Source organism: Argentina silus, assembly GCF_951799395.1.
Source record: "Argentina silus genome assembly, chromosome: Y".
NCBI classification, from domain to species: domain Eukaryota; kingdom Metazoa; phylum Chordata; class Actinopteri; order Argentiniformes; family Argentinidae; genus Argentina; species Argentina silus.
The window spans coordinates 16,665,695-16,685,607 of NC_139654.1; the positions used below are offsets into that span (position 1 = coordinate 16,665,695).

At 46.9% G+C, this 19,913-nt stretch overlaps 1 protein-coding gene across 5 annotated transcripts in view; it reads right to left on the bottom strand.

The window, feature by feature from the left end:
* Positions 1 to 1,205: 1,205 nt before the first annotated feature.
* LOC310824271 (ubiquitin conjugation factor E4 A-like) overlaps positions 1,206 to 19,913 on the bottom strand; it is a 40,482-nt gene continuing 21,774 nt past the window's right edge. For 3 of the 5 annotated variants that reach the window (XM_083697136.1, XM_083697133.1, XM_083697134.1), the window contains 10 exons: positions 12,804 to 13,111; positions 12,353 to 12,485; positions 11,546 to 11,736; positions 11,335 to 11,435; positions 10,774 to 10,887; positions 10,408 to 10,582; positions 10,033 to 10,213; positions 9,660 to 9,807; positions 9,087 to 9,244; positions 1,206 to 2,332 (listed from right to left, as the gene is read on the bottom strand). In XM_083697136.1, coding sequence (XP_083553262.1) covers positions 2,197 to 2,332; positions 9,087 to 9,244; positions 9,660 to 9,807; positions 10,033 to 10,213; positions 10,408 to 10,582; positions 10,774 to 10,887; positions 11,335 to 11,435; positions 11,546 to 11,736; positions 12,353 to 12,485; positions 12,804 to 13,111 — 1,645 coding nt within the window. In that variant the 3' untranslated portion in view covers positions 1,206 to 2,196. Of the gene's footprint in view, positions 2,333 to 9,086; positions 9,245 to 9,659; positions 9,808 to 10,032; positions 10,214 to 10,407; positions 10,583 to 10,773; positions 10,888 to 11,334; positions 11,436 to 11,545; positions 11,737 to 12,352; positions 12,486 to 12,803; positions 13,112 to 19,913 lie in introns of those variants that run through there. The other 2 variants (XM_083697135.1, XR_014555014.1) reach the window with 2 other exon arrangements.

The following is a 19,913-nucleotide window of genomic DNA, read 5'->3' on the forward strand; positions in this document are numbered from 1 at the left end:
AGTAGCAATTAGAAGAATTGTGGCCATGAAGGGATGCACATAGTCAGCAACAATACTCAAATAGGCTGTGGCATTCAAGCGATTGGACGATTGCACCACCTCCACCATGAGAAGGTGTCCAGGTGTTCCTAATAAAGTTCTCAGTGATTGTATGTCAGTTTATCAATCCCAACTCATCCAAACACACGCTACAATCTAGCAGGTGCCTATGTCAACGCGCATCACAACACAGAGTGATCGTTCATAGTGAGAGAGAGCAACGGAATGCAAAATAGAGATGGAGTCAGGTGAACACCCCGCATTTTGGCTATTTGTCCCGATTCCGACAATGACAAAAGATGTCGCCGCCGCGCCCCTCAGTGATCTTGGTGAGTGCCAATGGATGTCGACCACTTCACAGAAGAAACACAAGGACTTTGTTGCCGTACCATGGGTGACAAACCGGTGACCGCCCTGTCGGGGATTTGTGAAGTTTTGGGAAACAAACTGGAAGACCAAGGTTTTCACAAAGCCTTTGTGGTCCTGTGTTTATTCCTGCCGCTGGGAAGGACAGAGAACTTTTCATCAAATGGCTGAAGGACACCAGCGGGGCAAACACCATGCAAGTAGCATCCAACCTGCTCTCAATGTTTGAGGCAGTAGTGTGACGCCTTCCTATGAGGCGAATATGCTCCCCCTTTTGTATTCTTAGTCAACTTACTTGGTAAAATAAGGGATAAATAAAATAAAATACATTTTGTCAAGTTAGAACACGACCAAGTTAGAGAATTTATCATTTTATAATGTGAAAATGTACAATAGTATTTTAATTATGTCAAATGTTTGAAATTAAGAAGTGTTGTTGGCACAGTTGACCCTGTCCAGTTCCAGACCATTGAGGAAATGTCTAAATTGGTCTCAAATATGAACTAAGGCTGTCTTAGTGCCAGGTAAAAAGTCTTCAGTAAGTGCCTGCTTATCGATTACTCAGCGTATGGTCGTTTGTATAAGAACAAGAAATGCTAATAAAGGTGTTGAATACGTACAAATGACGTGATTCTGCTTAGCTATGGCACGTAATTTCTCCCAAAATTCTACAAAAGTCACGCGGATTGCAAATACGCACTTAGCTAAATATGATTAAATTGACATTTTTGGAATCATTCCCATTTGGCAAGCTTAGACTCATCTGTCAATAATTGTGACAAGATATTCTGAATGAAATCCTTTACTTGTCTTCAAACATGTTTTCTTCAATGATGCATCTTTTCATCATGTATAGGCATCAACTGTATCACATCATTTGTTTTCATTGGTATGTAACATTTCTTATATCCCAGATGGCAAAAACTAAAATATGTGCAGTTCAGTAATAAAGACTTTTAAAATCAATCCAATTTGAAATCAATTAAATACAATTATTCTTTACAATAATTTCAAAAGTTAATGATAAAGTTTCCAGGCAAATAATGGGATACTATGAATGCAAAATTCCTAGCCAAGTAGATATCAATGTAAAAGTGTGACACTTTCAACCAGTAAAATCTTTAAAAAAAAAAAGACATACAGACATACAAATGCATGCTATCAAATTGTTAATCTTTCCCACATACAAAATCACACCTCACTTCTGTGCATGTAAAAGTTCAAAAGAACAACTCACAAGTAACTAAATGGCGCTGTTTTGTGAGCAGCCAAGGCAAGCAACACCCCGACTATTCCAATGATTGTACTACACCTCTTGTTTCGGATACAAGTAGACAGTTATATCCAATGACGCTATTACTATGTAATACAAACTTTGTTTTGGCAAAGTGGATGGCCGTTCAGGAGTTTTGCTACATTTGCTTAAGTCCAGTTTGACCAGTGGTTTTGACCACGTTTATGACAAGAGTAAAGCAGTATACAGGAAGATCAGAGACACTGGAGGCAGATCCCCTTCAATATCACCATATGATAAATTAATGTTCTGTTCTTTTACTGAGCAGTATAAAATCACCTAGTGGGCTTTCTTCACCATATTCGCCACCAAAATTCTTCTGTGATGATTGACTTTGTGGTTGAGTAAAATGCAAGCTGCATGAGGGGGAGATGGGAATTGTAGTCTGGAGGTAAGCACAAGTTGGGAAGCCAGGTAGAGCATACTAGCGGGTGAGGAAAGGAAGGGAGGAAGGAAGGGTGCATACAGTCATTGTTCATACGAGAGATCTCTAAAGGCTAACCGCTAGGCCCCGTCTGCAGCCTCTCCTGCTTGTGTTTGTCCAGCCACTGTGAGATCTGCTGCTTCAGTTCCAGGTTGGGCCTGATCTGATCCATTGTGAGGGGGCTGCGGTTGAACGGGTCTGTCTGATCACTGTGGAGGGTAACAACAACATCAATATCCGACAAAGCATCTTGACGAAATTCACAAGCAGCACATAGACCTACACCAGGGGAGGTGTTGACAGATTTTGGTGGCGCCAGCCTTGATTTAAATGTGTATACCTATTTACAGTTGAATGACCCTGGTGGACCATCCTGAAGAAATTGTACCCTCACCATTTGTCAATTCCTTTGTGATTGTAATGTATCTCACACCTTGTCCTTTGTTGAGAATGACACTTAAAGGAGTGGGACAGCGAGATATTCTTTGAGTTACTCGGGTTAGGCCCATAGCCACCGGTCTACTAAATTGGTTATTTTGTTGATACTCTATTCTCATTCTTCCTATGTGCATTAATGTGAGGTTGTGCACTAGATAAAAGTTCTGTTAAAACAGCACAACATAAATCATGACCAGTTTATCACAGAGTTCACACTATTAATGTCTAAAGTTCACATGCATAGTTAACACGTAGACTCCAGTCATCACATCAGGTATTTGACCATGTGTAACTCCTCACCATGTCTTGTGACTTACAGTTGTGGTCAGAAGTTTACATACACTTGTAAAGAACATGTATGTCATGGCAGTCTTGAGTTTCCAATAATTTCTACAACTCTTATTTTTCTGTGATGGATTGATTGGAGCACATACTTCTGTGTCACAAAAAACATTCATGAAGTTTGGTTCTTTTATGAATTTATTATGGGTCTTCTGAAAATGTGACACAATCTGCTGGGTCAAAAATATACATACAGCAATGCTAATATTTGGTTAAATGTCCCTTGGCCATTTTCACCTCAATTAGATGCTTTTGGTAGCCATCCACAAGCTTCTGGCAAGCTTCTGGTTGAATCTTTGACCACTCCTCTTAACAGAATCGGTGCAGTTCAACTAAATTCGTTGGCTTTCTGACACAGACTTGTTTCTTCAGCACACTCCACATGTTCTCGATGGGGTTTAAGTCAGGACTTTGTGAAGGCCATTCTAAGACCTTAATTCTAGCCTGATTTAGCCATTCCTTTACCACGTTTGATGTCTGTTTGGGGTCATTGTCCTGTTGGAACACCCAACTACGTCCAAGACCCAACCTTCTGGCTGATAATTTTAGGTTTTCCTGAAGAATTTGGAGGTAATCCTCCTTCATTATTCCATTTACTTTCTGTAAAGCACCAGTTCCACTGGCAGCAAAACAGGCCCAGAGCATAATACTACCACCACCATGCTTGACGGTAGGTATGGTGTTCTTGGGGTGAAAGGCCTCACCTTCTCTCCTCCAAACATATTTCTGGTCATTGTGGCCAAATAGCTAAATTTTTGTTTCATCTGACCACAGAACTTTCCTCCAGAAGGCCTTTTCTTTGTCCATGTGATCAGCAGCTAACAGTCGAGCCTTAAGGTGCCGCTTCTGGAGCAACGGCTTCCTTATTGCACGGCAGCCTCTCAGCCCATGGCGATGTAAAACACGCTTGACTGTGGACACTGACACCTGTGTTCCAGCAGCTTCTAATTCATGGCAGACCTGCTTTTTGGTGGTTCTTGGTTGACTCTTGACCATCCTGACCAATTTTCTCTCAGCAGCAGGTGATAGCTTGTGTTTTTTTCCTGATCGTGGCAGTGACACAACTGTGCCATGCATTTTATACTTACAAACAATTGTTTGCACAGTTGATCTTGGGACATGTAGCTGCTTTGAAATGGCTACAAGTGACTTTCCTGACTTGTTCAAGTCAATGATGCGCTTTTTCAGATCCGTGCTGAGCTCCTTAGACTTTCCCATTGTAGCGTTTTTGGCTGAATGTATCAAACGAGCCCTATTTAAATGGACTGAAATAAGTCACCAGCTGTAGTCAATCATAATCACTCATAAGAAGTTAAGAGGCCATGCCACAAAGCAAATTTGACACAACTTTCTACATCACCAAAATTGATAATTCAAGGTGCTGTATGTATATTTTTGACCCAGCAGATTGTGTCACATTTTCAGAAGACCCATAATAAATTAATAAAAGAACCAAACTTCATGAATGTTTTTTGTGACAAAGAAGTATGTGCTCTAATCAATCCATCATAGAAAAATAAGAGTTGTAGAAATGATTGGAAACTCAAGACTGCCATGACATTCTTGTTCTTTACAAGTGTATGTAAACTTCTGACCACAACTGTATAAGCATGGTCATCGCATATTGGGTATTCTTAATAGAATCTAGGATCCGATATGATCGAGTGTCTGACACACAGGGATGAGCAAATCATTATCAATCATTATTAACCATAAAATATATTTTGGAGTCAGATATAACGTAATATTAACTTGTGTTAACTGGTCATGTGACCACTTGTGTTGAGTTCGCTTCATCATGTCCATCACTGTTTGAAGTAATTATTGGGAATAAATGTATGTCTTATGTTTGACCCATCCTCCATTCTTCAGTGTTTTATTTTAAACTCTTCAGATGTAGAAATTGGAAGACAGGCTCATTGTAATGCATGAAATGGAATGAGGAATGGTATCAAACACCAGCCTCCACTGACCTACTGTGGGGGGACATGCAGCGTTCGGCCTGTAGAGGGAGCTACAGGACCGTGGCAAGGGTTACGGAAGCGAGGCTTCGTTGCGCACCTGTTGTGAATGAAGTCTCGTTAACGAAATGGTTTAAGATGTGTGTGCCTCTGCTTTGGGGTAAAAAAGCTGGAAAGCTCCGACTGGAAAGTCGACGAGAGATCGAGCATTAATAAACGGGGTTTGCCCTTACCAGACCGACTGAGTCCGCCTCTGTGTTAAGGATCTTGTTACATTGGCGCCCAACCTGGGACACAGAGTGAAGGCGGATAAAAAAAGAAGAAAATGGAGACATTAAGCGCGGCCATCGGAAGGATGGCCCTTATCCTGGAGCAGCAGGCCCACCAACAGCAGGAGCAGCAGTCCGTGATGGGAGAGATGGAGACGGCGAGGGCTGAGGACCGTGCCCTCCTCCGGGAGCTCGTCGGGGCCATCAAAGCGGGACCGGCGCCCGGGTCGGCACAAGGTCCACCTCCAGAAGATGGGGGACCTGGACACCCGGAGGCGTTCCTGGCAGTGTTCGAGGGGACGGCGAGGATCTCGGGGTGGCCGGACGGCGAGTGGGTGTACCATCTGCTGCCCCTCCTGTCGGGCGACGCGCAGCTCGCTGCCCACAGCCTGCCAACAGCCACCCAGCGGGATTATCCCTCCCTAGCCCGGGCGATTCGAGACCGCCTGGGCCTCACCCCGGAGGAACACCGTCGCCGGTTCGGGGCCCTGACGATGGAGGAGGGGAGCCGGCCCTTTGCCTACGCCCAGCAGTTGCGGGACAGCGTGTGGCAGTGGCTGGACCCAGGGAACAGCTCAGGGACGGGGTGGTGTTGGAGCAGTTCCTCACGGGGCTCCCGGCCCGGACCGCCACCTGGGTCCAGTACCACCGGCCCCAGGATCTCGCAGCCGTCGTTACCTTGGCAGAGGACCATCTTTCCCTCCCGCCGCGGGAGCCCCGGCGGCCAACCCCGGCCCCGCACCAGGGGGCGGGGGGCCGGCGCCCGGAAGGAGCCGTGGCGCCGGACGAGGAGGGGCTGGCGCCGGCCCCGAGGACGAGATGGCAGGGGCAGACACGTCGAGAACCAGCCCTGGCCCCACAAGAAGCACCCCGAACGGCAGGGGGGGTGTGTTGACACCGCGGGCGGCCGGGCCATGTCCAGGCGGATTGCCCAGTGATGGAGGTGGGGCAGGTCGTCCGCATCGGCAACATACCGGGCCCTCCCCCCGGACCAGGAGAGGCGTATTGTGTTCCGGTAAGGATACAACACGACACGCACCAGGCGTTCTTGGATTCGGGCTGCATGCAGTCCATGATCCAGGAGCGCCTGGTTCGACCGGGGCATTGTTAAAGGCATCGAGGGTGTTGGTGAAGTGTGTGCATGGGGACCTTCACGAATATCCTGTGGTCGCTATCGAAATTCATTATGAGGGAAAAAAGCATAGTGTACAGGCGGCGGTTAGCCCGCGCCTCACGCATCCCCTTGTTCTGGGTGTAGATTGGGAGGGGTTTCCTCAAGCGGTAAAGCGGGCTACCGGGGTGCGTGCATGACAGAGAGGGAGGTGTGAGGCGTGTAATGTGCTCTGTGCTGAGGCGGCGCCTGGCGACACTGCCGAGGAGCCGGAGCCGGCGGGGGGGTCTCAACCCAAGATTTCCCCGCGGAACTACCCGCTGCTAGGTGACTTCCCCCTCGAGCAGTCTCGTGACGAGACCCTACGATCGGCCTATGACCAAGTGATAGCGATTGATGGTACTTTGGTACGGCCAGACACAGTGCGCACCCACCCCTATTTTGCGATCATCAGCGACAGGTTATACCGAGTGAGTCAAGACTTGCATAGTCAGGAGGAAGTAACCCAGTTGTTGGTTCCCTGTAGCTGCCGGGAAATGGTCTTCCAGGCGGCTCATTTCAACCCCATGGCGGGCCGTTTAGGTTATGATAAGACACTAAACCGTATAATGGCTCGATTTTACTGGCCGGGAATTCGGGCAGAGGTGCGTAGGTGGTGCGCTTCCTGTCGCGAATGTCAGTGGGTAAATCCCGCAGCCATTCCTAACTAACCTGGAACTAACCTGCGAGAATTTTCACCGGGAGACAAGGTGCTCGTACTGTTACCCACCTCCAGCACGAAATTACTCGCGAAGTGGCAAGGGCCGTTTGTGGTCACACGTCGCATGGGGGACGTGGATTATGAGGTAGTACGCTCGGACCGGGGGGATAGCTTGCAGGTGTATCACGTAAATCTCCTTAAAAAATGGAACAACGTGGTCGCTCTGGCTACAATAATTCCAGAGAGAGATGACCGGACCGGAAGTCCCAAAATCAAAAATTAGCACTCCTGTCGGTATTGATAACCATCTCTCTGCTAGCCAGGCCACGGACGTTGCAGATTTGCAAGCTAGGTTCGCTGACATGTTCTCTCCCCTGCCCGGTCGGACTACGCTTATCGACCACCATATAGAAACGCAGCCGGGTTTAACGGTGCGCACGGGTCCCTATAGGGTGCCGGTACACAAACGAGACATTGTGTGCAAGGAATTGGAAGCCATGCTGGAGCTGGGTGTGGTCAAGGAGTCCCGCAGTGACTGGTGTAGCCCCATCGTGCTTGTCAACAAGCCGGATGGGTCTATACGGTTCTGTGTGGATTATAGAAGGGTTAATGCGGTCTCCAAATTCGATGCCTACCCGATGCCCCGGGTTGACGAGCTCTTGGACTGGCTTGGCACGGCCAGGTTTTTTACGACATTGGATTGCACAAAGGGATACTGGCAGATTCCCCTCTCGCCGGTATCCCGGGAGAAGACTGCATTCTCCACTCCGCTCGGGTTGTATCAGTTCACGGTGCTCCCTTTCGGGTTGTTCGGAGCCCCAGCCACTTTCCAGCGCCTCATGGACCGCATTCTGCGGCCGCACTCTGCCTATGCTGCTGCCTATCTGGATGACAGTCATTTACAGTGACACCTGGGCGCAGCATGTGGCTGCTGTTCTGCGGTCCCTGAGGCAGGCGGGGCTGACGGCCAACCTGAAAAAGTGCGTGATCGGGCGGAGGGAGATCCGGTATCTGGGGTACCACTTGGGTCGAGGGGAGGTGCGGCCGCAGGTTGAAAAGACTGCGGCCATCGCCGCCTCTCCGCGGCCCAAGACGAAGAAGGAGGTGAGGGCGTTCCTGGGGCTGGCTGGCTATTACCGGCATTTCGTGCCGGGCTTCTCGAAGCTGGCCAGTCCCTTGACGGACCTCACCCGGAAGGGTGCCCCGGATCCGGTCCAATGGTCAGGCCAGTGCCAGGGGTCGTTCAAGGCCCTTTAGGGCGCTCTTTGTGGAGAAACGGTCCTGTATGCGCCTGATTTTAACCTCCCTTTCTCCCTACAGACGGAGGCGTCGGATAGAAGCCTGGGAGCAGTGCTGAACCAGCGGGTGGAGGGGGCTGACCGGCCGGTGCTGTACCTGAGCCGCAAACTGTCGGAGAGGGAGGGCCGGTGGAGAAGGAGTGCCTCGCCATCAAGTGGGCGGTTGGCGCCCTCCGCTACTACCTGCTGGGTCGCGCTTTCACCCTCTATTCCGACCATGCTCCCCTCCAGTGGCTCCACCGCATGAAGGATGTGAACGCGAGGATCACTCGGTGGTATCTCGCGTTGCAGCCCTTCAACTTTTCGGTCGTGCACAGACCAGGGGCACAGATGGTCGTGGCAGACTTCCTCTCCCGGGCAGGGGGGGGGGAATAGGTTGTCGGCCGTCGTGTCCCCGGCCTGTGTCGGGCGGTGGGGGGACATGCAGCGTTCGGCCTGTAGAGGGAGCTACAGGACCGTGGCAAGGGTTACGGAAGCGAGGCTTCGTTGCGCACCTGTTGCGAATGAAGCCTCGTTAACGAAATGGTTTAAGATGTGTGTGCCTCTGCTTTGGGGTAAAAAAGCTGGAAAGCTACGACTGGAAAGTCGACGAGAGATTGAGCATTAATAAACGGGGTTTGCCCTTACCAGACCGACTGAGTCCGCCTCTGTGTTAAGGATCTTGTTACACCTACACTTAAGGCAGTGTTTATTATAAGATTCCATCTGTGGCGGGCCCTCCCAGAGTGGTTCCAGCCCAGCTCTGACGCATCTGATTCAGACGTGGGCTGAAACAGAAGTATTTACATCATGGGATCTCCCCCAAGACTGGAATGGTAGACTCTGCCCTGAGGGGGTAACCGACCTGAGTAGGTGGCGTGCGATGGTGGAGCGATCCACTGTGACGTTAGAGGAGGGGAGCAACACAGGGTCAAGCATCAGGGTCGACATGATGGGGTCCAGGAACTCATCTGGGATGTCCGAGTAGGATTCCTCCTCCTGCTGATGTCTGTCTGCATGAGACTGAGACAGACAAACAGACAAACAAACAAACAAACAGGCAGGCAGGCAGGCAGGCAGGCAGACACAGTCATTAGTTTGGGCTTGTGTCATTGCCCAATTTGGCTTGAATATTTATTTTTCATCCCATTAGCTTTTTTGTACTGCGTGTTGTCTCAAAATGTTTCTCAAACATTTTCACTGTGTTATGTCAAGTAGAATGTTAGTCATGCAACTGAAAAGGTTCTATTAATGAACTGAATTGAGGGGAAAAATCGCTGATAATACAGTGACAGCAGAGACTTGACAGGACAGATCCCTCTCAAATAAGTATGATGCTTGAGTCTTGTAACAAGTATGTGTACTTCATTGTATTTCAATGCAATGCTGGCCTCATACAATGAACGTATGTGAAAATGTAATGTCTCTGGTATCCAACCTTTATTTTGTCAGCGATCAGACTGAAGGACACAATCATGTCTCCAGGCTTGTTGATCTTCTTCAGAATGCGTACAGTCTGAGAGAAGAGGGTGGGAGAGTAGGACCGTCCGTCTTTAGGAACCGTGGCGCAGAAATTCTCCTCATCACTGCAACAAAGCAAGAGAGACCATGTTAAAACGGCTAGGACACAAATTGATGGCTTAAGGGTTTCGATACCTGTTTCGATCCACAGAGAATGAACCATATACTGTGGAACAATATAAGAAGAAGAGACCTACAAGTGGAGTATAATTATTGACAGTTATTTGTAAATGTTTTCGGCTTTGCTTTTTTTCCCCTTCTGAAAATAGACTGCTGTCTAGACTACATACCCCAGATTCAGGTAGATGGTGCAGATGTCAGAGACAAGCTGTTGAGGTTTGAAGTCAAACTCACTGAAGTCCTTCACCTTCAGAGCACCCATCTTGGGTCCCACCAGGTGCTGTAGAAAGTAGTTGAGCATGGAGATGATCCTCTCAGCCAGAAACGGGTGCACAAAGATACCCTTGATCTCTGGAGGGAGAGAGAGGAGTATCTGCCTCAATATTCAGATACAAAACAGGACAATACAAGAACAATACTCATTATACTGAATATTGTAGGACAATCATTTGAAGGTTGCCAATACACACTTCTTTTGATGATCAAACACAAACCCGATGAAATACACACACTGGACGATCGAAGTTAACCCTTCCTTCTCTAACCTGATGTGAGGAAAGCCAGTGTGCCGATGGTCTCGTTGGACATGATGTTGTGGAAGCGACCAAACTGGCTTAACATCTGCAGACTGGACTCCTTCTCTCTGCGGGCGTCAGGGGCTAGCCTTTCCCACTCCCCCCGGTCCCTCTCCAGTTGCAGCAGCTTGATCTTACTCAGATACTGACAAGAAAAAGGACCAATCAGAGAAAGGTGAGACAAGGTGTGTGTGTGTGTGTGATTATTGCAACATGAAGAGTTCATCTCTCAAAGAAGATTCATGTAAAGCATAAGAACTTACGAGGCCAAAGATCGACAGTTCATTATGGTAAAACACACACAGCACATTCAGTTTAACTAAAGAGGAGTCTCACCTGTATGGCCTCGTCCAATAGGAAGACAGCATCGTTCATCAAAAGGTTGAGGTACCTCAGGAACAGTGGTGGGTTCATTGCCTCCAGGTTCTTAGACGCATAGTCCGCCAGACGCTGGGATACACATTGCTCAACATAAGCACTTTGGCACGTAAACAAACCAATGGTTTCAGACAGTGTTGTTTCCTTCTCGATGATTAAAGGGGCAATCTGGGATTGGAACATCCAGATTTTGACTTTTAAAGTAATGATATATAGCCATTGGATATTGAGAATATAACTTAGAAATGCCTCATGACCAAGGTTCAACTGTCTTACCCCATCAGAACCCAAAATATAAGCTTGTTTTACTCTATTGTTTGTATAACAATGTCGTTGTAAATGGTGGTCAGTTTGCATCCAGAGCTCCGTCTATGCATTTTAGAGTGTTAACATTTCTCCAGCCCAATCCCTTAACTGTTTATCAAAACAAGTGGCGGGGAGACCACTTTATTGTTGTTTGAATCCCAGATTGCCCCTTCAAGAACATTCTTAGTAAATGAAGTGAAGAATGGGCCTTACCTTGATGTTCTCTCTGTAGCTCTCCTTCCCCCACATGTACTTGAGGATAGGATACATGGGTCTCCTGTAGTTGAACTTCTGTTCAAACTGGTGAGGGTCACCTGAGGAGAGAACAAAAGGAAAACCAGGAAGTCATTTGTTTGAGTCTCATCATAAAAATCGCTTTTGAGTAGTTTGACTATTCTTTCTCACTCACACCTCAGTAACTCACCAGTGAACTCAATATCCACAAACACAGTGATGAGCGCCTCGGCGAGGTGGGGGGCGTGGCGGTAGGAGCAGAAGACCCTCTGGCGCTGGAACATGATTGGCTGAGCCATGCCAGGTGATGATTGTTCCATGTGGGGCATCACAGCCTCTAGCACCTCTGCCATCTTCGCCCGAAGATGAGGGTTTTTCATCCTAGGTGGGAAGTACAGGTTCACATAACTAGAGATGTGACGATCATGGAAGTTTGGGCAACAATTAATTGTCATAGAAACAGGGGGTTTCACGGTACAATGATGTACCAGGACATGCAAGCCTATGGTAGTCAGTGCAAATAGACAAGCCTATTGTTCTCTGTGTTCCTAAAATAACTACATGAAAATAAACTTTATTCATCCCCTCTTCAACCTTGACAGATGAACAGATGAACATACCAGATGTGGCTCTAGAAAAAAGTAGTGCACTATATAACGAATAAGGTGTCATTTGTAGACAATGAGGCAAACCAAGTCCTGGACTAAGTCACACTTGAAATGGAGATTCTCCAGTGAAGAGGCTGTTTAGTCTATAGCCTTTTCTCAATTGTTAGGGAACACAACGCCTCGCGTCCCCTCCTCCTTCCTCCACTCGCGTCCTACTGAAAACACATTGGAGGAGAAGATCTAGGTTCCTCCCCTCACATATTCTCCTCCAATGCATTTTGAGGACAAAGCAAGTGGAGGACGCAAAGAGTTGTGTTCCTAAGAGTTGAGAAAGGGCTTATGAGTAACCTTAATCCAGGTCCGTGGGGTAAAACAGTCATGGTGCATACCTCTCCACGTTCCCCATGAAAACAGTGATGAAGTTGAGGACCTGCTTCAAGCTCTCAGCAGAAGACTCCAGAACCTCGTCTGCAAATCGATGCAGGAAGATGAAGAAATCTCCCAAGTTCTCTGCAAAGAACTCTGAGACACACACAAGAACCATGTCACATTCAACCACTCCACAGAGTCATCCTAGCTTGTGTTAGCACAGTTAGAAACAGTAGGGTCATCTGTTTCTGATGTGTAGGGGTTGTGATACTTGCATTATGAATGAATGAATGAATGAATGAATGTGTGTGTAAATGTTAACTTAAAGCCAACACAGTGACACCGAACATAAACAGAGGAAAACATTAACTAATGTTAAATTAAAAGAACAATGCAGATAACTACATTCCCATAAAGTATGTGTCACAGGAATTTGTTCATTACTTGTGTCGTGAGGTGAGGTAGAAGTACCTGGTACGTAGCAGAGAAGGCTGTTGTGTAGAGGGGGCAGAGGGAATGAGAGCTGTGTGTGTTCAGGTCCCTGGTTATTGAGACCGAGCTGGACCAGCAGTGCAGCGCTGGAGGCCTGCAGGTTGAGGCAGCACTGCAGCATGGCCGGCTGTGTGGCTGCAGCTTTAGTGGACAGGTAGACGGTCATCAGACGCTCAAACTGCTTGCGGAGCTGCTCTGCCGCTGGGCCGCCCGTGCTCTGCGCCTCCCGCCATGTTCCCTGCAGTCTGTGGAGAGACTGGTTCATCTTCATCATCTGTTCGTGGAGTCTGGGAGGAGCAAGCGCGCACGCACGCACACACACACCTCCATAAGTATTGGACAGAGAAAGCATTTTGTCTTATTTTAGCTCTGTACTGAACAGTTTGGATTTGAAATTTCTGCTGCTGTTATCAGCATGTATTCTGAAGTGCATAGAAACATCTTGTCTACTTGAGTAGAAGCAAATGCCAAAAAGCTGAAGTTTCTTGACTGGCCAAGTCAATGTTCAGATTTAAATCCAATTGAACCTGACGATAACATTTTAGGCAAAAATACCTCAAATATATATCCAGCGTCTGGTGGGGTCAATGGATCAGATTGAAAGCAGGGGACGATTAGGTGGCCATGATAGTAGAAGGGCCAGAATGGGAATTTAGCCAGGACACTAGCATTAACACACCTACTCTTGCGATAAGTGCCATGGGATCTTTCACAACTCGGGAGTCAGGACCTCGGTTTAACATTTCATCTGAAGTCTGCAAGGCAGTGCCCCATTCACTGCCCTGGGGCCTCTAAGTCCAGAGGGAGGAGTGCCACCTACTGGTCCTCCAACACCACTTCCAGCAGCCTGTTTTGGTCCCCTATCCAAGGATTGACCAAGGCATAGCCTGCTTTGCTTCCCAGACAAGCCAGCAGAAGGATGCAGGGTGGTGTGGCTGCTGGCTTTATATGGTAACCTGTTAGAATTGTCCCATGCTTTCTGTATTTTATTTTCAAGTATTCTATGAGCCCCTCACCTTTGGCCTAGTAGCAACCTATCAAATACATAACGCAGACTAAATAACACCTGGTGCTGGAGAAAGGGGAGTAGAGGGATAAGGACCTGTGGCCTCCAAGGTCAAATTCCATGGGTAGTTTATACTTTCTCTGGGAGATGAGTCCCAGAGAAAGAGACATAACCTGCTAGAGCACAGGTGTCAAACTCATTCCATGGAGGGCCGAGTGTCAGCAGGTTTTTGGTTTTTCCTTTTAATTATGACCTTGTCAACCAGGTGAGGGGAGTTCCATACTAATTAGTGACCTTAATTCATCAATCAAGTAGATGGGAAGAGCAAAAACCTGTAGACACTCAGCCCTCCATGGAATGAGTTTGACACCTGTGTGCTAGAGGTACAGATACAAGATGTCTTCGGCATGACTCATGACTTTGGAGAAATCTGGAGGAATCGAGGATTCCTCAATGCATTAGGAGTGCCAGTCGAGAATGGAGAGATGGTCCACGATCTACTGGTGGTCCTACAGAAACCTGAGCAAGTGTCCATCAAGACTAAAGCTCACACAAAAGCTGACACAAAAGCTGTCACAGGAGAAAGCAAAGGCAACGGCCTAGCTGATAGTGCTGCAAAGGCGGCAGCAAAACAAACTCCAACTCCAGTAGTGTACACCATCGATACGCTGAAACACATCCAACAGATGCAGGACACTGCAGAGAAGGGGGAAATATGGTCCTGGATGGAATCAGGAGCCAAACTGGGCACAGATGCAGTGTGGTGGTATGGTCAAAGCACTGTGGGCCCTCGGAAGCTATGACCCTATCTGGCTACTCATCAGAACAGACAAAATGGTTCACCGCTATACCAACCAGTGGTGGAATCCAGCTTTCAGGAAAGAGGCAGAAAGAGTTGTATCTCAGTGCCCTACCTGTCAGAAAAACAACAACCAAGGAAGAGTTAAGGTGCAACAGCGCACGACTCCAGCACCCTCAGGACCTTTTTGACACCTCCAGATGGACTACATCACACTCCTGAAGTATGGGGGGCATCAAGATGTGTTGGTGGTCGTTCTCTCGATGGGTGGAGTCCTTCCCTACCAAAAAGCGAACTGCTTTACATACAGCCAAAGTGCTAGTCAAACAAATCCTTCCACGATGGGGTCTACCAGAACAAATAATAATAATAATAATAATAATAATAATAATAATAAATGTATTTATAGAGCACATTTCCGTACAGAGACTGCAGCCCCAAGTGCTGTACATAAAAATCAAGTAAAAAAGAAACAATAACACAATAGAAGAAAAATAGGAAAACAATCAATAAACAGCAGTAGCCTACATGTTAAAAAGATACAAACAATGGTAATAGATAATTAAAGCACTATGCATGTAAAACCCAAGCAAAGCAGACCAATAGTGAAATAGAAAGAAAAAAACAATAGTACATGCTAGGATAGTACAAATAATGGGAATAGATAATAAAATTCTATTCTATTTGATTCATTGATTTGTATCGCCCTTCATCACTGTTATAGTCTAAAACGGTTTCATAATGCCCCTATATGAAAGACAATAAGTGTTGGTACACAACACCCCCCAACCTGAGACCCTCACAGAGAACAAGGAAAAACTCCCACATAAAACCTTACAGGAAAATAAAAAAATGGAAGAAACCTTGGGAGGGGCTACTCAGAGAGGGACGGTCAGGCGTGCAATAGATGTCGAGTTTGGGTAGGCAGAAAGTACAAAATACAAATTGTCATGATGAGTGTGGGACATCCCGATCTCATGTGACGTCACATAGACTCTGACCAAGGCTCTCACTTCACTGGAAGAGTCTGTGAAGAAGTCAGCAGGATGATGATGGAAGTTAAGTGGTCACTCCACTGTCCCCATCACCCTCAATCATCTGGGCAGGTGGAACGAATTAATCGAAGTCTTAAAGCGAGACTCACCAAAATGCATCAGGAAGGGGTGCCTTGGCCAGAGGCCCTGTCTGCAGTACTGTGCAGTATTAGAGCAACACATAATAATACCACAGGACTGAGTCCCTTCAAAGTCATCACAGGCAGACCAATGTCACTACCCGGTACTTTTGATCTGAGACGAGCAGACATGCTTCTCGATTATTGTTTAGCTCTTGGCAAAGCCACTAAGGCAGCTGAACAGCAGGTGCATGATCGTGGGTAGAGCCTCCTGAGGGGGGACACACTATCGTGTCAGGTGTTATGGAAAATACATTCATAGAACTATTTTCAGGTTATACACTTTCATATGACTGATACAACTTGTGTAACTACTGTGATTACATTTTCTCTTGCCACACCTCTAAAGTTCTATAGCCATTGTTCCGAGAAGCACTGTATGATTTACCATATGAACAGCGGTGATGTCTGAGAGAGTGGTGGGAGAGAGCAATAATGGGGGGACAGGCGCATCCTGCCGATAGGTGTGAAATGTTGAACGGCGATTAATCAGTAAGAAAGCCTCCCCATTGTTCATTCTCTCCCGCCCTTTCTCACGTAAACACAAGCCCATCAGCCAGTAGCCGTGGCGGTGCCTACTATTATGTTCAAACTGTATAAAAGACAAACCTGATCATTGTCTCTTCAGACTTGTGCTGAACGGACCCCCGGTTCTACGCTGGGCTGCTGTTACCCTCTTGTCTCTTGTTTGCAAGCAATAAATACCGGACTCAGCTATTGTGGCTACTCAGGACTTGTGTCTTGATTCTTACCTCCGAAGAGCTAAAGTACAGAGTGGTAAATCCTAGACTTCCACCACAATTTGGGGGCTCGTCCGGGATCGCCTGCCCTGAGTTCGTCGTCTCTCTGCCAAGGTCAACTCGTATACGGTCAGGATATATTCCTGGAGCCGAAATCCTCCCTTTGAAAGTTCAGAACACAAAGGTTGAGAGAAAGGCGCCTGAAAGGAGAGGGACGGAGTTCTCAGGCATGGCGAGTCCATAAAGACATTGAACTCGGAAGAGGTAAGACCACAATATTTGTGAATTAAAAAATCCTAGGTCCCGTGGCCTAGGTGCTAGCGATTTTGGGTTAACAGCCCCGCAGGTTCGAGTCTTGTAAATACTGTTCTGGGTTGACAACCCCGCAGGTTCGAGTCCTGTAAATTCTGTTCTGGGTTAACAGCCCCTCAGGTTCGAGTCTTGTAAATTCTGTTCTGGGTTCCCCTCAGGTTCGAGTCCTGTAAATTTGTGTTGTGAGTTAAAATCTGCAGTTTGTTGTTTGTTTGTGTTTTTGTTTAATCTAGATAAACTTCTCGCTGAGAGCCGACGGGCTAATTAACACATTAATCGCGAAGAGGTGTCAGGGACACTCAACGTGTGGAAGGCACACATATGAATTTTTTATTATAATTTTTTTGGTATACCTAATAGTTAGAATGTTTATGAAACGCGTAAAGACCGGTGTGGAGACAAGTGGATAAAAGGTAAGGAACTCACCTATTGTCGTTGACAACACTTAACCTTTTTAAAATACCTGAAAAAGTTGCTATACTAATTTGATAATGGGGAAAGTGGCCAGTAAAGCAAACCTGCTGCCTTCGAGCACGGAGGGATGCGCTAAGATAATGATTGAAAAATATGGTCGATGGTAATGCGAACAATTGCCTATGTGAGAGATTTTGGGTTTTCCATTGAACGGTAGCTTTAGCCAACAACAGATTAACATGCTAGAAGACAGGCTTGAATTATTGAATTATTATGCTACAGGTAAAATTAAGAAGTTACAAAAAGGGTCACGCCGAGTAGATTGGAAGGCGTTTTGGGCATGGAAAACGGAGGGGGCAGTTAGACAGTCACAACAAGAACAGGCTGAACAGCTTAAGAAGGTAAAACAAGTCGAATTAGAGAAGGTAAAGCCAGTTGAATCAGGAAAGGAACCACTAGTTGAGTCAGATAGGCCAGGGCTTTCTAACCTGTGTCCTATAGTATTCTTGTCCGAACAGGTTGATGCGGATCTCGACTGCTCCTCTGTCCGTCCTCCACCCTACAGACCCCTGACAGCACCACGGGCAGATACGGCTCGCCCGAACCCAGCGTTGACCTCGCCTATATCTTCGAGAACGAGATAGCACCACCACGACCCGGACAGCCAGGGCTCTTTCCCCATGGTGGAGGTGACTAATCCACAAGCCGGGGTGGACGGTCAGCCAAATACCGTCCTGGTGTATCGCCCCTGGACGCCCGCCGATCTGAGAGAGGTGGCGGCAGCACTCCCGAACCCCGACAAGGAAGGGGGAGAGAGGCTTGTCACAGCCCTCGAACTGCTAATTAGCCAATACAAACCCAACTCCGCCGAAATCGAGATGGTAATGATGAAAGCCCTTATGCTCAGGTGGACATTAGTAAAGGGGACCTGGCCCCAGCATTCTGTCGTATGGAGTAACGAAGAGGGGAACTACTACCGAACGACCGTGCACGCATTGTATGATCGGATCAGAGATACTTTCCCTTTGCGAATGAACTGGGAGAAAATTAAAAAGACTGCCATCAGATAGCGGGCGAAAAAGTAAGCGAATTCCGACTGCGCTTTGACAAAGTGTTTGGGGATCATAGTGGCCAGGCCAGACCCAATGGGGCGGATGACACTCCCTGGGAACAACAGTGCAAACATAACTTTATAGCTGGACTCTTGCCGGATATTCAGGATTACGTGAAGAAAAATTGCATCATTTATGAAACCGGGAGGATGAGAGAGGTCTGGCCATACATTAAACATGCCAAGAAAGTGATAGAAAACCGGAAGGCCGAAAAAGGGAAAACTAAAGAGAACAGGGAAACGAGGTTGCAGTTGGCTCAACTGAGTCATTACGACGGAGCCAGAGGCAGACGCAATCGAAGGCGAGGAAAGTTCGGAGGCGAGCGTGACAGGAACGGTAAATACACGCGCAAAGGTGGGTGTCATCTCTGCAAAGCAGAGGACCACTGGCAGAGAGACTGTCCCGAGCGAGCGAAAAACTATGAGAAACGGAGCCTTAAACAAGGAATTACGGTCAACAATCCGAGGGGAACGGAGCGGGAAGGATATTGACGGTCAGAGGAGGCGGGAGAGGTCCCATCAACGGCGGTACCCGGTGAGATAAAACCAATACGCGAGCACACACGTACACCACAACTAGACATACAGGTTATTAGGAAAGGAAGTGCATATGAGGTACTACCTAGAATAACATTGAAGGTGGCTGGCAGATCGGTTACATTTAAGAATTAGAAATTGTATGTTCACGGATAAAGATAATTTTCATTGTACAGCTAAGGTCTCGGAAATTCAGGATGAGTGTTGGAAAAGTTTGGTTCAGAGAGAAGCCATAGATGATATTTACACTAGCTTTTTAGGCATTATTGAAAAGAGGCATTATTGTTCCATGTCCTGACAGCCGTTTGTCGTACTCATGTTCCCCGTAAAAAAAAAAAAGGCCAAACAGGAAGGCCAACCACAAACCTGGTGCTTTGTTCGGGATCTTAAAAAGGTTAATGAAGCAGTCCAAGCGCGCCCCTATTGTTACGGATCTATATACTAAATACACATATACGAAGTAATGTTACATATTTCTCAGTGGTCGACCTAGCTAATGCGTTCTCCAGTATTCCTGTACATGAGGATTCCAGTTCTGGTTCGCATTTCGCTTTAAGGATAAGTGATATGATATGATATAATATATATATATATATGTAGATAGGTATAGATAGATTGATTGATTGATTTATAGATAGATACATGGTCTAGAGCCCCTAGGGGCTACGTTGAAAACCCAGCAGTATCTGGGCAGCTATAAGAGATAACTTTAGTATCTATTCAGTAAGAATTTGGTGTTGAAAGGGGGTAGGCACCCTTAACATATTTGGCAGAACAGAGCCACAAGGCAAGCTTGCAGAGAATACTATTTGTAAAGGTTGCTGTTGTTGTTGCTGCTGTTGCTGTTGTTGTTTGTTTTTGGGCCATAAGCTCACCAGGGAGGGCAAAAGCCAGAGTACAAACAGAATAGACACAATCACTGAAATACCTAAGATAATTACTAAGAAACACCTGTTATTTTTTGTTTTGGGTTGGCCTGAAATGATAACCCGTGTT